This window comes from Ascidia mentula, chromosome 1 (assembly GCF_947561715.1).
Source record: "Ascidia mentula chromosome 1, kaAscMent1.1, whole genome shotgun sequence".
Taxonomy (NCBI): Eukaryota; Metazoa; Chordata; class Ascidiacea; order Phlebobranchia; family Ascidiidae; genus Ascidia; species Ascidia mentula.
Genome location: NC_138566.1, coordinates 25,865,869 through 25,881,609, shown reverse-complemented (window position 1 = coordinate 25,881,609; position 15,741 = coordinate 25,865,869). Strand labels below are relative to the sequence as shown.

The following is a 15,741-nucleotide window of genomic DNA, read 5'->3' as shown; positions in this document are numbered from 1 at the left end:
TTATTCTAGAAATCAATGCTTCATATCCTAAGTTGTAAAATGCAGTCGCTAACCTTGACTTGTCAGAAAAGTATAAAAGTTAACTTTAGAAATTGTCAGAAACCTTTGGATTTCATTATTAGCAGTCATCATTTGTTTTCTACCCTTTCTTATAGTTTCAATAGCAGTGGGTAAATGGAAAGGATACGGAAGCAGCTGTGATTTACTGAATTTTTTACCACTTGCCTGAGGTTGGTTGGGATACAAGAAAAAACAGAAAAAAGCTCAATTTTGCCGCTCTTTCCATTTGTTTGATTATAAGCATTACCACATTGCAGACAACTGGTTTACCTGTGATCACAAAAAAATAGTTTAACAATTGAGTAACGCAAAACTGTCGCACGACAAAACAGGATGCAAATCAGTGAACCAGATTAAAACATGTTTTTGAATCAATTAAATGCGCCTTCAGACATACTGATGCTAACTGATTCAAAGTTATTACCACTACTACAATATGTTGCTACACTAAAGTGTAACCTTTCATGAAGCCTGACGTACCAACTGCTAGCTGGGTTTCAAAATAAAATTTCGACGAACCTCATTGCGGTAAACTGCTCTTACCTCGTGCTTCCCGCATCTGTTCGGTTATTTAAGACAACATTTATTTATTATCCTTGCTTCGTCTTTTTATCGTGCGTGAAGCCCTGACAACCTCAGCATTTTAAATATCCTTTGGTATTTAAATTATCATCGCCTTTTTCTGATATCGCTGCGGTCATATGGGTTACATGCGGAATAAGCATTTCATCAGACAATTTTGATCTGGCAGCGGTTTTTAGATAATTGCTGTCATAACATTGGTTTTGACATATTGGCGGCGCGATCTTCGCAAGGAAGTTACTCTTTTGGGATAACTCAAGTGGTTTTTCGCTGTGAATGATGATAAAGAGGAGAGAAAGTTATGCCTTTAGCGTTTGCCTTTAAGGTCAACTAAGCATCGACCCGGAACCAGCATCGCCATTCCCCAGAATATGACAGAGCAATGAAACGCTGGAATGGCATTGGAAAGGGTAGTGTTAAAATGTTTGCGTTCTTCACACTAGCGTGGCACCTTACTGTTATCACAAGCGTTTAATGCTCAGTTCCAGTATATGAAACCTACGCGCAGTCAAGTTACTTCATGTGGCTTTAGTGCTAGTCCGGGGTTCAAAATACATATTCAGAAACGTACACACTTTGCTTTGGTGCATTGATTCGTTTGCATCGGAAACCACCGCAGCAACCTCCGGCTTTAACTTTATCGTTTTCTGTGACGTCATGCACTTCTAAACACGTCGGGTGCTCACCTGGGCGTCACTCAATCATTTAAACAACAAACATCATATAATGTCTCACATAACTGCTCAGAGCATAAACAACCAAATGGCAGCTTTTCGAAACTCACACAAATCCGTAATTAGCCTAATCATAACCAATATTTCGGAATCTAGTTTTCTTGCGTTAACAACATGTAAAGCTGCACTTATAGCTTGTGGTCAATATGAGCGCCAAAACTGTGTGACTTCAACGCATTGTTTTGTATCAACAATCACCACACTTACGCATATTTTATAAAAAAAAAACGAAATCTATTTCCTTCACAATACACGATCATATACTCCCTCCGCCCCTGGAATTTAAATGTTTTTTGTACCAATCTTTTTATATCCAACAACGACGAACATCAGTATAGAACATAAATAATGACACTCTTTTTTCAGCATTGTCCTTTTACTGTAATGCTAATGCATACAATGTAATATTTTCTTTACTTTATTTTGACTTGGCACCTTTGTAAAGGACGTGAATTGAAAAGCTATTTTGCAACCTAAGTATTATAAGACCCTTTACACCTTATACAATATACATATACTACAAGACAACTTTCTACATCAATTCAATTAACGCTGAGTACAGTTTACTGAGGCCCGCATGAACCCGACACCATCCTTAACCGCCTCAAAACTGATCCAATTTTTTTGCAAGATATCCTTGGTCCAAGACAACTATGCTGAGCAAATTTCTATGGTATAACTGCATATTTTTTTTCAATCGTTGTGAATGCAGTAGGCCTACGCGGTGCTTTCCCCGGGAATGTTTACCAACAAAAACTATTTTCTTTCAAATGCAACATTTCGAAACAGTTTTGAGCAAAATAAACCTAAATGAAAGTGACAGGAAGAAGTATTTTTAGAAAAACTTTGTAAAGTAAATGGAATGAATGCTTTTGAATCATTTTCTTTGCTTTGAAGCGTTAAAAACCTGTATGAGAATCGTCATTGGTCCGGGCGTCCGACCAACTTAGAAGCACGAATAATGTAAAAACCCATAAGGAGTTCATCCAACAACAGAAAACTGGGTTCCTCCTACCCTGGTGATACACCTTCAAAAATTGCAAAAGAATTCAAAGATTTGGACGTGAGTACAAAAGATTTGTTCACGACAGAATTTGATTGATTGATTTAAATTATTTGTCAGTGTGCTAACGTTTGCGCACTAACTTCCAATTAATAGAAACCTAAGGAAATGAGCATCTTTTAAGGTTAGCAGATGATAGCATGTAGGCCTAATTTCAACTGCTGAAATGTCATTATTTGTGTTTCTATCCTTAAGAAGTTGTACTTGATGTTCGAAAGGTTTCTAATCATATTTTATCATACATTGGTGACTTAACCAGGTTAGATTTTTAGCATAATATTGGCTCTCCAAACATTGTATTGAAACAGTTGATTGGTCGCTCTTTGATATAAGATTAATTCTAGGACACTCTAGCCCTCGTTCAGGCATTATCTTTTTGTCTGCAAAATCAAATTACTGTAATAAGTATGTGTTGCTGTAAGTTTCTGTAAATATAAAATAATTAATGATGTGTTGCTTCCTGACAGAATTTAGCCTTTTAAAAGGTCTCATGTAACCTCTGGGCTTGAAAAAAATAACAAATTCCAAATTTATAAATTTAAGAATCGCTTGTTGGGGTTTCTTTTCCAATTGTTTAACATGTGGCTCAGTTTTTTATTAAAATAATTTCCAATCAAGGACTCAGTTTTCTTCCCAGTGAGGCGAAGTTTCAAACTCAAAACTTTACATGCTGAAACTCACAGAGTGTTTTGTCAACACCAAGATTTAGGTCCACCTACGTCACAGACGCACACATACCAGGTCATCATTTATTAAAATAAAACATAAACGTTTCGTATTCCAGTTTGTCAATACACAAGCCAGGGAGATACGACATCGAGATCCACGTGGCGAAATATGAGGAAGGTTATATTGCGGTTGATGACGTCAGTTTGATAGAAGGTGCATGCTTTGTGACGTCAAAGGAAGGTAAACGATAAACAAGTGGTGATTGTTGTTTTTTTCCTTAAGCAAGCAATTTGGAAATTTTGAAATTAAACTTTTGACAAAATTGTTTATTTAACCATTGTTTGAGCAAAACTTCGAAATTGTAACCTTTTATCGAGAATATTTTACAAACGCAGAAACAGAGGTTCGAGCAACGACTACAAGAGGGGCGAGTGCACTGAACTGTGACTTCGACCGAAACTCTTTCTTACGGTGAAATTCATACTGTGGATGGAAGCACTTAATTGTTTATTCCTCCAGAAATATCGTAAATGGAAGGAATTAATCTGTGCTGTTTCTCCGAAAATAACTGAGTTGTTTGTCCTAAATTCTCTCGCTTTTGCTCATCTTCCCTTTTTTATTAACAATGTAATTTCATTTTAAAGAGGAAATGTATGCATATATTGCATCCAATCAGCAATCAACTGGTGACGTAGCTCGCTTAGTAAGCCCCACCCTAAATGTGGCTTCCAACCTCGAGTTTTGCTTCACCTTCTGGCATCACATACGTGGATACGACGCCGGGAATTTAACAGTCTTGCTGGAGGACGTTGATTCGGTTGGTAACTACCTAATTTTGCATTACTTTATGAAGACAAGACAGCAAGAAATAAATTAATGTAGAGTGTATGTGAATAACTTTGTCTTTATTAACGAAGACAACTCAATAAATATTAAAATTAGTTTGTATACGTATATGTGGGTTATGTATTAAATTGTCTCCCGACGTTGATCTTGGCTTTGCAGAAGACGAAAGTAAAGTTGTGGACTAAGTCATCATTAAAGTACGATGACGTAGCTGCCTGGGAAATGACGTATATCGATATATTGTTGACGTCATATAAACTTCATTCTTTTCGTCTGATAATCAAAGCAGACGTCAATAGTTATTACGGAGATATTGCAATTGATGACGTAATTTTCTACAACACGTCATGCGACAGAGAAAAATCAGGCAAGGAAAATGATTAATTCTAGATAAAAACAAAGTTTGGCAGATCTGGTAAACTATGTATTGTCTGTGCTGGTAGCTGTTAACGTTTGCGAAAGGCTTTTCATGTGGAAATATCCCAATCTACAACGTCTATCGATTCATTTCTGTTATCCTCATTGCAATTATACAAGTTTTTTATTTTATTTTTAGTTTGCAGGGACAAAACAGATAATACTCGAAAATGGAACGTTACAACCAAATCGAAATCCAACTAAGCCACCTCTGGTGTACTCTCCAGCGCCACCAAGCGAAGTGGAGAGTCGAATTCACGCCTCGTTCACTCACGAAGGTTTTTGCAAAAAAACTGTTGTTTTGTCGAAACCAATATTTTCTATTTAGAACATTTTATCCATTTACAGACAACGAGTTAACGGTGACAGATAACAAATCACAACGCAACTCTGTGGCGCTTCTAGTGGATGTATCGACAACACATTGCAATCAAACCGGTTATGACGTCATTAGACCGCCAAATGTACCTGCAGTGGATAGGTGAAAACGCTTTCTCAACAAGTTGACAGGAAAAGTTTAGTCAAAGTTTTCTCTGATGAGTGTTTTGTTTATTTGCTGCCTTGCGCTTCAGTGCTTTATTATAAAGCAAACTGAAATGACCACAGAAATTACAAAGTCGATTCCATTAGTTGTTTTGTCGGCTCCATTTGTCAACGCATATTGATTTCAATTGTGTTTCTATAATCAAATGTTACTCAGTAAGATCTTTATGCAAGCCCAAGCAATATCCTTCTTCACAACACTTTTATTTATTAGCATGAGCTCGGTTAAGCTTTTTCATATTTCAACTAACGCCTATTCATAGATATCGTATGCCGGATATCAGCTAGCCGAGGAAAACGGTGACCTTCTGACACAAGGTCAAATCAGACGGGTCATCACTTCATTAGAACCAATGTGCGCAGCGGGACTTCCGCTACTGCGTCTTTTCAGAGCAACCGCGTTTTTGCGTCATTTCTTGACGTCATGGAATGACGCAAAGTCTGTTGTTGTGGTTTCCCACCCTCTTAACACAGGTCGGTTGACATTAACGTGGAAAGCGATCACATAAGGTTAACAGGTATACGATAAAAACAAGTTAAATGCAAGTAAATTCCTCTTAGAATTCATATGAGGATCTACTGCATGACAAACAATGGATAAATTGCTGTGATTTTCATGGAGGTGTTTTGCAGTTTATGATAATCCCTATTTTGGTGAAATCGATTTTTTTTAAATATATTCCAACTAAACTAGCGGATATTAATTCGAACCGGTTGCTTCATATAAATACAATACCTTCCTATGCACTCGTGTACAATCCTCATGTAACACTGAAAATAATGAGTGCTGTGTCATATTAGGTAATTCCCCGCTGAAGTGGATAGAGTTTACTCGGGAATTGAGTTTGGTTCACTCACATCTGAGTGAAGGTGGACGCCGAGTTGTGGCGGTCGATGTCGGAAGCAAAGAAACGAGTTCCACTTATTACAAAGTAACTTTGCCGAGTTAAAACAACGAGTTGAGCGTCATGTTGTTTATTTTGTCGAGTTATTTGTGTTCACCAAGAGCATGACATTCAAACAACACCTTTAAATAGTTTTTGTTGTTTGAGTTTGAATGGGAAATATGAAACAATAGATGGCAATCACTGTTTTTTTGCGGAATCAAGACACGTTCAGCTTCTTATAACAGACTGTTTTGCTTTTGCAGAGCGAACTCAGCTTGATCGCTTGCGGTCACGTGATTCACATCCATTGTGGCGGAGTGTTCTTTACCGACGACGTCACTTCCGCTAGGCAAGTAGTCGAGTTCATCGGCGCTATTGTGGCGAAGGAATTTCGGTTGGAGGGAAGCGGCCAATACTGGTGATGGATGGTTTAGTTATATAGTATATCACACACTTTCAACTCAGTGGTTTTTTTATTGCAAAATGTACAAAAATGTTGGAAGTGTGCCAGGAAATAAAACACATTTCAAGCAAAGATTAAATGTCTGGACAAAAATGGAATGCAATGCTTTGCTGGTATTTTATGCATTGATAATCAACACAGTATGTCACAGACCTTCAAAAACTATCTGCATTTTAAAGTTTTGAACTTTAGATGGGAAAATGTAAACACAATGAAAACACAACAATAAAATAAACAACAAATAAAGTAGAAAAAAAGATTATCTCATAAAATACTCGTTTTACTGAATTGTGCAGAGCCACTGAGATGAATAGGACATAGCGTCCATCATATGACCATAAAATATTGCACAACAGCTCAATGCTGATTATCACATTTTGCCAATATGTGTTAATAAATCAACGGATTTTTGTATATTTTATAGACGAGGCAACTAGTTAACAGTCCACATTTATCAAACAATTAACAGAAATTTCACTTGGTAATATTCTTAATTAGATGCGACTTGTTGCTTCTAAACACACACCGGTTGAATATGAAAGGTTTTCCAAACTGCTCATTGCATTTCGTGAGAAACATGCAGTAAATTTTGCACATTTTTGTTCAAACCTGTAAGAACTTTTTGATCGCAGTCACGGGCTTGCCATCCGAACTTTCGCGAAAAACCACACCTAACGCAGTGGTTTCCGACCATTTTTCCTGTGCTCCCTTTCAGTCGATATTCAAATCTAATTCTCCCCTACAAATTTGGTGTATGCTAAAATATCGTTTTATTAACATTTTAATGTAATTATTAGAACAGAAATTAAACGAGAGATTAATATTGTGACACAAATTCTCCCTACAAATTACAAAATCCCCCCTAGTGGGAAATTCCCCCCTGGTTGGGAACCACTGGGCTAACGAGTTGCTCCGAGCGGTAACGAGTTTTTCAATGCTTTTGGCATTTCCTGCCGCGAGTGTAGGGAATTCCCCAAGGAACTTCGTTTCCAGGAGCGCGTCATCAAGCGACGAACTTCTGTGTTGAGGACCACGTACACCATGAACAGGAAGAAGCCCTGCAGCCCCGTGGCAGTGATGGACCAGTAGAGGAACGCGTGCTCCGTTACTGAAAAGCAAAATTTAGTTCGTTATTTTACATTTAACGCTTCCTTGTCAAATTGAAAGGGGAGGTTCATGACGTGGAGTCCAGCCTGGTTTTAATTTAATCGGCTTAATTATTGTTCGTCAAATGAAAGACACAATATACGTTTTCCGATGAATTTATATTTATTTTGGAAGTGATCAATTTCTTGTTGAGATCTACTGATCCATTATCTGAGCACGGGCTTCACGCTCGCGGTAACATACGTCGACAAACGAGCAAAAAAAAATAATAATGGGTGTTCGCTGTATAATAAATGCTGTCTACGATTATGGATATTGTTGAAATGATATCTCGTGATGAGTAAATTAAGCCATAATACTGGCAACAAAGTCAACTAACTTTGCACGATGTTTAAACACCACGGTATGCCCAGCGCAGGGAGCAACATCAAAGTTCCCCTGAAGGCTGCCTTGATGTGCTGGTGGTTGGCCTGGAAAGGATTTCCGGTGCTGTTGTTCCTCTCCGCCGATGGCTTCAACTTCTCCCTCTTTTTGCTCATCTGGAAAACGAAGACTCCCGACCTAACTAAGATGACGAGGTTGATCGCAAGAACAACGACAACGGGAACCAGTGTGAAGAGGATGGTGACCAAGGATTTCGGCTCAAGCCAACAGTTGGAGAATCTGTTTAGTTGTGGAAACGCATAGGACGCAAGACCTGACGTCGAATCCATGTAAGTTCCCGTCCCAAATCCAACTCCACAAGCCATTGCTTCAATCACGACGGGAATTCCCCATCCTATAGAGATCTTACGGATCCGATCCTTTTTTGTGTTCTGCGTGCGCAGGTCGTTGCCGAACGTGTGTTGAGCCAAGGTAATGCCCTCGAGAAGCATCCACGATACTATTGGAAAACGTATAATACGGATTACGACGCTATATCTTGTTGCCTTGGTCCTGCAAAACTTCATTAAAAAACGTGTTTGAACCTAGGATCCAAATTCCAGGATGTGTTTCATGGTGTCTGCCGTAAACCGAAATTAAAAATAAATGCTCTTAATTTATATTCTTTATGTGTTCATGATTTCCAGACATTTGTATTGTTAGCCACGGTGTTGTACAACCACTGTACACCACTATATGAATCAGTGTTTGTCATGGATTCAAACAGGGCTGATCACATTTGCCAGCATGCAGTTGCCTTGTTTATTACTACTGACATGACTGCTATCACCAGCAGATTATCATTATTTGGTTTGTTTTAGTTTTTAGTGCCGATCTAAATAAATACACCAAATGGGAGATTTTTATGTTCTTACTTGATGCCAGTAGGAAGAAGTGAGAGAGAACGGCGACAGATTGACAAGCTTCGGGATTGCTGATCGCCAAATCATTGAAGATGAAGATAAGGTGGAACAGTAACAAGGCTAAACTCAAGTTTATTTGCACAACGGTTCGGTTGGATCGTAGGCGCCGCCTCACTTTCAACAGCACTGCGAGGGTGAGTACGAGTGAGATAATTGAAAATATCCCGACCACTTTCGAAAGAAGCTGAAATAAATGCATGGTTTAGTTTCCTGGCAATGTTAATTTTCTCGTGACGTCAATAGCAATATAAACGTTACGCAGTCATACACTAAGAAAAGTGATGGCCGAGATATTTAAAGAAAGAAGTGGTTAATTGAATTGATATTCAAGAGGTAACCGTATGGAAAATGATAAACGAAAGAAGGCGACGAACAGAAGGAAAACTTGAAAGAGGGCAAAATTATTACTTGACTCAATGGAATTGAATCAAATACGTACAAGGTGGGCGTGTAAATTTGTGAGGCCAAGCCTATTTCCCAGTAATTAACTCCATTGCCTCCTTTTTTTGGAAACGTCACGCATTCACAATGCATGTAATAGGTTCTTCACATCAAGTGCACCTAACCGCATAGTGTTTCTCAAGAACTTTGACGTGTTTAACATCTTCAAAATTACCTCATCAGTTTATACTCCCACTTTAAATTGCCCCGAACGCATTGTTTCCACGTATACCACTTACGTTTGGCCAATATTATTACGGTAAAGATTTCCTTCATGCCGTATGCTTGTTACCTTTGCAGCAGAGGGAATTGTAAACGTTTTCAGGGTTAACATTGCACCGAATACGGTTGTGTGATTGGACACGCAGAGGTAGTCAGGCGATTTGCTGTTCATTGTTGTAATTCCATGTGTAGAAAATCTGCGCGGAAAAGTTGTAATTTTCTTTCGCATCTTAGTGCAATCTGATTGAAACCGTGACGTGGCATTTGTGTTTTTCGTGTTCGTAATTCAAACTTGCTTACATCACGTATCAAAAATAAACCCACAAATTTATCTATGGGCGAGTATGATCACGTTCACTCAGTTCACAGTTTACCGTGAAAGTGTATCAACCCTGGTAGAAAGGCTTTGTTTTGCTCAGTACAATATAATCAAAAATCGCCTATCAGCACCACAAGATACAGGGCATTGCACGATTAAACTGAAACTTCAACATTCAATACCAAGCACTCCAAAAGCCTAATTTACCTGTTCGTGTCAGGGTCCCAAAATACACACGTCATCCTAGCGTCAAATATTCTGACGTTACTGGGTGCTGCCGACAACGGAAACGACGTCACTGATTTGATGTCGGGCACAGAACAACTGATAGGAATGCTGTAGTTGACGGCACGGGTCTTTCGAGTTGTTATGTCCACCAGAGAAAGAAGTGGGATTTCAATATCAGCAAGTGCATCACCTAGTGATGGCCACACGGGTTGTTTATGTAGCTGCCTCATTTCGTGGAGTGTCAGTTTCTTTGCAGATACGTTTGCAAACCTCTTTACGGCATCCGGCACGTTCACGCAACTCTCGTTACTAAGCGCCACAAACTCAGCCAGGAGACCCGCACTTCGCACTGGGCTGGTGACAGTGGTGGCGACTTGAGTTTTTGTGGTGTCAGCAGTTGCACGTGAACTTGCGTTTGAACTAAGGCTGAATGCCGATACTATTGCAGATTGTAGCGTCGTAGTTTCTCCGCTGTATGTTGAAGAAGTGTGATTGTCCTCTGGCAATAGACTCACATATTCCATGGTTGTTGTTGGCGTTGTGGTTTGCAGTGAAGTGGTGGTGGCTGTCGTTACTGGAGACGAAGCTGCGGAAACATTATTTGCTTTGCTTTGTAAACTTCACACGTTTTTAAGCTTTGAAATTGCACGTTTGTTAATATAAAAGATTGTGATTATATGTGTCATGCAACTCACAGTTTTCATTGGTTTAGCGATATTCAATTACCAAATCTTCCGATCGAAATTAAGATATAGTCTAGCATGAATGAATTAATCACCGTCATTTATTAGTTATTGCGCAAAATAACGCAAACGTTTCAACAGTGGGTGAAATAGCGACGAGTTTAAATATAGCAGCTAGGAAATAATTATTCGCCTCTTTCACTGATTAGGTTTAAAACGTTTGCATCTATTTTAGTCGCTTTATTTGTACGAATTTAATACAGTCAGGTGTGGTTTCCACTTGCCTACAATTGAATGTCTATAAATATCGCCCTATACTGACAGCCCGAACACAGTTAGTTAAATTAAGTTGAAAGCAAATCTTGTTTAAATCATTTAACAAAGCATGTCATGTTTTTCAACTAGTATTAAACACTTACCACTTATAACGCAATTTGTTAGGTTCTCTGTGAGTATCGAATGGATGACTGAGGCGAGACCAGCGTACGACGACGAAAAAACTCGATCCATCGACTTTCCGCCATTGGCGCTTTGCTGAAGTTCATTTCGCCTCACGTTCTTACCGATTCCAACCACGTAAACCGTGATATTGTTGTCTCGGGTGAGGTTGTAGCTACAAAAATTATTATTCAATCCTTCTGTACTCGACTGCCCCGTGCTAAGCACAGCCACAGCATTCAGTCAGCATTTAACATTGATAATGAACATGCACAAGTCTTCGGCTTATCTATTTTGTATATTTTTTTCGCAATACCATGTTGTAAGGGTGTGTCGGCCGAAAACAATCCTACACTGAATGCGTTTCACTTACTTTTAAAAGTAGCGGTCGGAATCACGCATTATCGTTGTGTTCTATGCTCTAAAATGGGGTTGTACGAAACAAACACGCGAGTAAGCACATTAGAATAAAATTAATTCGATGCACCAAAAACAAATACATTCGTACGATATTTTTTCGCTCAATATCTCAATTTATGTCGACCGATTCCGAATCTTTTCTGTGTAGGCACATCCCTACCGTATTACCCTCCTGTTTCGCTTGCTGGAAAACAACAAATGTTTTTTATACCTGGCCGGTAACATTTTAGAGTCGGTTGCTCTGCCATCAGTTAGAAGGATGAGGTGTTTGATCGAAATATTGACATTTGCAGACGCATCAAAATCGACCTAAAATTTGCGAAATTCTGTTTTTTTTCAACAACTACAAAAGTATTTTTAGTTCAGCTCAAACTTACTTTCAATTATTGCGTGAAATTCGCAACAAAAAAGCACTTTCTGGCATAGTAAATATAGTTTTTTCTAGTTTTCAAACTTTCTGGCAAAGTAAATATATATAATAGTTATTTAATAGCAAACAACCTCAGGCATCAATAAAAAAAGTTGTATTTTAGGGGGTTCTGAATTATCTCGTTTCATTAGGTCAAATCTATATTGACAAAGCATACAGTTCTATTACCAATTGCTCATTGATTGTAAATTTGGAAATAGATCCAGGAATTTGCAAAATAACATGAATGTTTAGGTAGTTTTACCGTGGTGGCTTGTTTAATGGCAGCTGCTGTAAAAGTTCGTCCGAAAGGTTGCTTGACTTTTTGTTTTACCGATGATTTGAAACAATCCACAGATTTACAAGATCCAAGTTTGATCGGCGTGATGATTGAACTAAAATAATGCAATTATGTCAGACAAGCGAAGTAACTTCTACAAAAAATGTCTGAAACATATCAGGTATTATTTTTTTTCGCACATTTTCCACTGGTGTCTGTAAAACTATTGCTTTTCTTTGCATAAGATCTTACAAAACAAGTATGTCCACGAGGAATATCTAATGTTTGTTTTTCATTTATTTAAATTAATTTTAAATCTATCATTTTTCTAATTTAAGGCAAATATATTTCGCTTTGAAAAGCATCGCCTGTGTTTTATTCCATGCTTCGCGAAACATATTTTCCCTGATTTTACCCTGGAAAATACGTTTTCATGCTTTTAGTATTAGGTATAAGAGGTGGAAATTGCCACGGCGTTTGCAACAGAGTGTGGAATGATTCCCAGATTCAAGTAACAAGAAATTATTTATAAAAACACCTGTTTTCGGAAAACTGCATCACCCCCACTTGCAAATACTTGGAGATCGTCGAGTTGAAGGCAGCGGATGTTTCAATAATAGCATTCTTCATTTGACTGAAATTACCTGCTTTGACTGAAGTGGAACCGTCCACTAAGAACAACAAATCCTTGTAGCATTTTTCTTCGATAGTGCCTGTAAAGATTATTGCACGGTTAACTAAAAATTTTTTTCTTTTTATTTAAGGAGCGCATTACAGGGAAGTTCTTTCACGCTATTTCGGTGGCTTGTGTTGGAAAAGATAATAGTTATCACCAAGATCAAGCACTTTCTGCATTACTATTTCGAACGAGATTATTCTAGAAATCAATGCTTCATATCCTAAGTTGTAAAATGTAGTCGCTAACCTTGACTTGTCAGCACAGTATAAAAGTTAGCAAATGGAAAGGATACGGAAGCAGCTGTGATTTACTGAATATTCTACCACTTGCCTGAGGTCGGTTGGAACACAAGGAAAAACAGAAAAAAACTCAATTTTGCCGCCCTTTTCATTTGTTTGATTATAAGCATTACCACATTGCAGACAACTGGTTTACCTGTGATCACAAAAAAATAGTTTACCAATTGAGTAACGCAAAATTGTCGCACGACAAAACAGGATGCTCAGTGAACCAAATTAAACCATGTTTTTGAATCAATTAAATGCGCCTTCAGACATACTGATGCTAACTGATTTAAAGTTATTACCACTCCGACAATCTAAATATTGCTACGCTAGAATGTAACCTTTCATGAACCCCGAAAGCCTGACGTACCAACTGCTAGCTGGGTTTCCAAATAAAATTTTGACGGGTTTCCTATGTCACTCAGTGCCAGTCGGGGAATTTTTAAAATCGTGTCGTGTCTAAATTGACATAAGGCTGTCACTTTAGAGAGCAGGCTTAAAAATTCAACGCCGAAAACGAGTGACATACAAACGTTTGCCTTGGGCTGCGGAATACGTGTATGGTCTTCCCATTACATGCTCTGTATGTGGAAATTAAATGACCACAAAAAAGAGCGACTCCTTTGTTCTTGTAAATTCAAAACCTGACGAACCTCATTGCGGTGAACTGCTCTTACCACGTTCTTCCCGCTTCTGTTCGATTAATTAAGGCGACATTTATTTTTTATCCTTAACTGCTGCTTGGTCTTTTCATCGTGCGTGAAGCCCTGACAACCTCAGCATTTTAAACATCCTTTGGTATTTAAATTATCATCGCCTTTTTCTGATATCGCTGCGGTCATATGGGTTACATGCGGAATAAGTATTTTGTCAGACATTTTTTTATCTGGCAGCGGTTTTAGATATTTGCTGTCATAATATTGGTTTTGACAGGCGTCGCGATCTTCGCAAGGAAGTTACTCTTTTTGGATAACTCAAGTGGTTTGCAGCTGTTACGTGCAGATGCTTTAAAAAGGAGGGAAAGTTATGCCCTTTGCGTTTGCCTTGAAGGTCAACTAAACATCGACCCGGAACCAGCATCGCCATTCCCCAGAATATGACAGAGCAATGAAAAAACCGCTGGAATGACAATCAGAAGGGTTGTGTTAAAATGTTTGCGTTCTTCACACTAGCGTAGCTTCTTACTGTTATCACAAGCGTTTAGTGTTCATTTCAGTATATAAAACTCTTACGCGCAGTCAAGTTACTTCATGTAGCTTTGTTCAGTGCTAGTCCGGGGTTCAAACTACATCTTAAGAAACGTACACGCTTTAAATTTGCTTTGGTGCATTGATTCGTTTGCATGGGAAACCACCGCAACAACCTCCGGCTTAACCTAGTCGTTTCTGTGACGTCATGCGCTTTTAAACACGTCGGGTGCTCACCTGGGCGTCACGCAATCATTTAAACAACAAACATAATATAATGTCTCACATAACTGCTCAGAGCATAAACAACCAAATGGCAGCTTTTCGAAACTCACACAAATCCCTAATTAGCCTAATCATAACCAAAAATTCGGAATCTAGTTTTCTTGCGTTAACTACATGTAAAGCTGCACTTATAGCTTGTGGTCAATATGAGCGCAAAAAATGTGTGACTTCAACGCATTGTTTTGTATCAACAATCACCACTTTCTGCCTCCGCTCCACTTTAGACCATAGAATATACCATAGCTATTTATGTGAAGTCCATTGTTTGTCTATGCGATTACGCATATTCTATAAACAACACGAAATCTATTCCCTTCACAATACACGATCATATCCGCCCTCTGCTCCTGGCATTTAAACGTTATTTTCAATCAGCGATCTTTTTATATCCAACAACGACGAACATCAGTATAGAACATAAATAATGACACTCTTTTCAGCATTGTCCTTTACTGTAATGCTAATGCATACAATATAAATATTTGCTGTATTTTGACTTGGCACCTTTGTAAAAGACGTGAATTGAAAAGCTATTTTGCAACCCAAGTATTATAAGACCCTTTACACGTTATACAATACACATATACTACAAGACAACTTTCTACATCAATTCACTTAACGCTGAGTACAGTTTACTGAGGTCCGCATGAACCTGACACTTTCTTTAACCGCCTTAAAACTGATCCAACAACACCTAGATTGTTGCATCGAGTCCTGCAAATAGCTCCATTAACTTGTGGGCTAAGTTAATGTTCTTGATTGTCGCTTAGTGCACGGGGCAGCCTGTTAATAAAAAGAAGGAAGTTGTTTCATCTCCGGACTTTACGTCGATACGTAATGACGCAAATACTTTTTGTCACGTTTATTCTTAATCCGAGTTCAGTATAAGTTGTCGTATGATTAATTTCACGTTTGTGTAGTCATGCCTTCAGCAACAGTTTACACCATTTCACACACCTTGTAAATCTGTTTGTTATGTTTGTGCAAGATATTCTTGGCCCAAGACAACTATGCTAAGCAAAATAATTTATAAATTAACTTAAATGAATTCTGTTTATTTCGTGTAATTACTTTAATCAAAGTATTGATATGAATTTCAAAGATTTCTATGGTATTGCTGCATGTTTTTAATCAATCGTTGTGAAAGTA

General features: G+C 38.3%; 1 protein-coding gene across 1 annotated transcript; it reads right to left on the bottom strand.

The window, feature by feature from the left end:
* Positions 1-6,271: 6,271 nt before the first annotated feature.
* Positions 6,272-12,864, bottom strand: LOC145906429 (uncharacterized). The gene is made up of 9 exons (XM_082993848.1): positions 12,696-12,864; positions 12,143-12,272; positions 11,680-11,777; positions 11,030-11,223; positions 9,907-10,513; positions 9,451-9,577; positions 8,670-8,901; positions 7,751-8,254; positions 6,272-7,372 (listed from the first exon to the last, which is right to left on the bottom strand). The coding sequence occupies exons 1-9, from the start codon at positions 12,785-12,787 to the stop codon at positions 7,164-7,166; spliced, it is 2,193 nt and encodes a 730-aa protein (XP_082849974.1). The 5' UTR covers positions 12,788-12,864; the 3' UTR covers positions 6,272-7,163.
* Between the last annotated feature and the right edge of the window lie 2,877 nt (positions 12,865-15,741).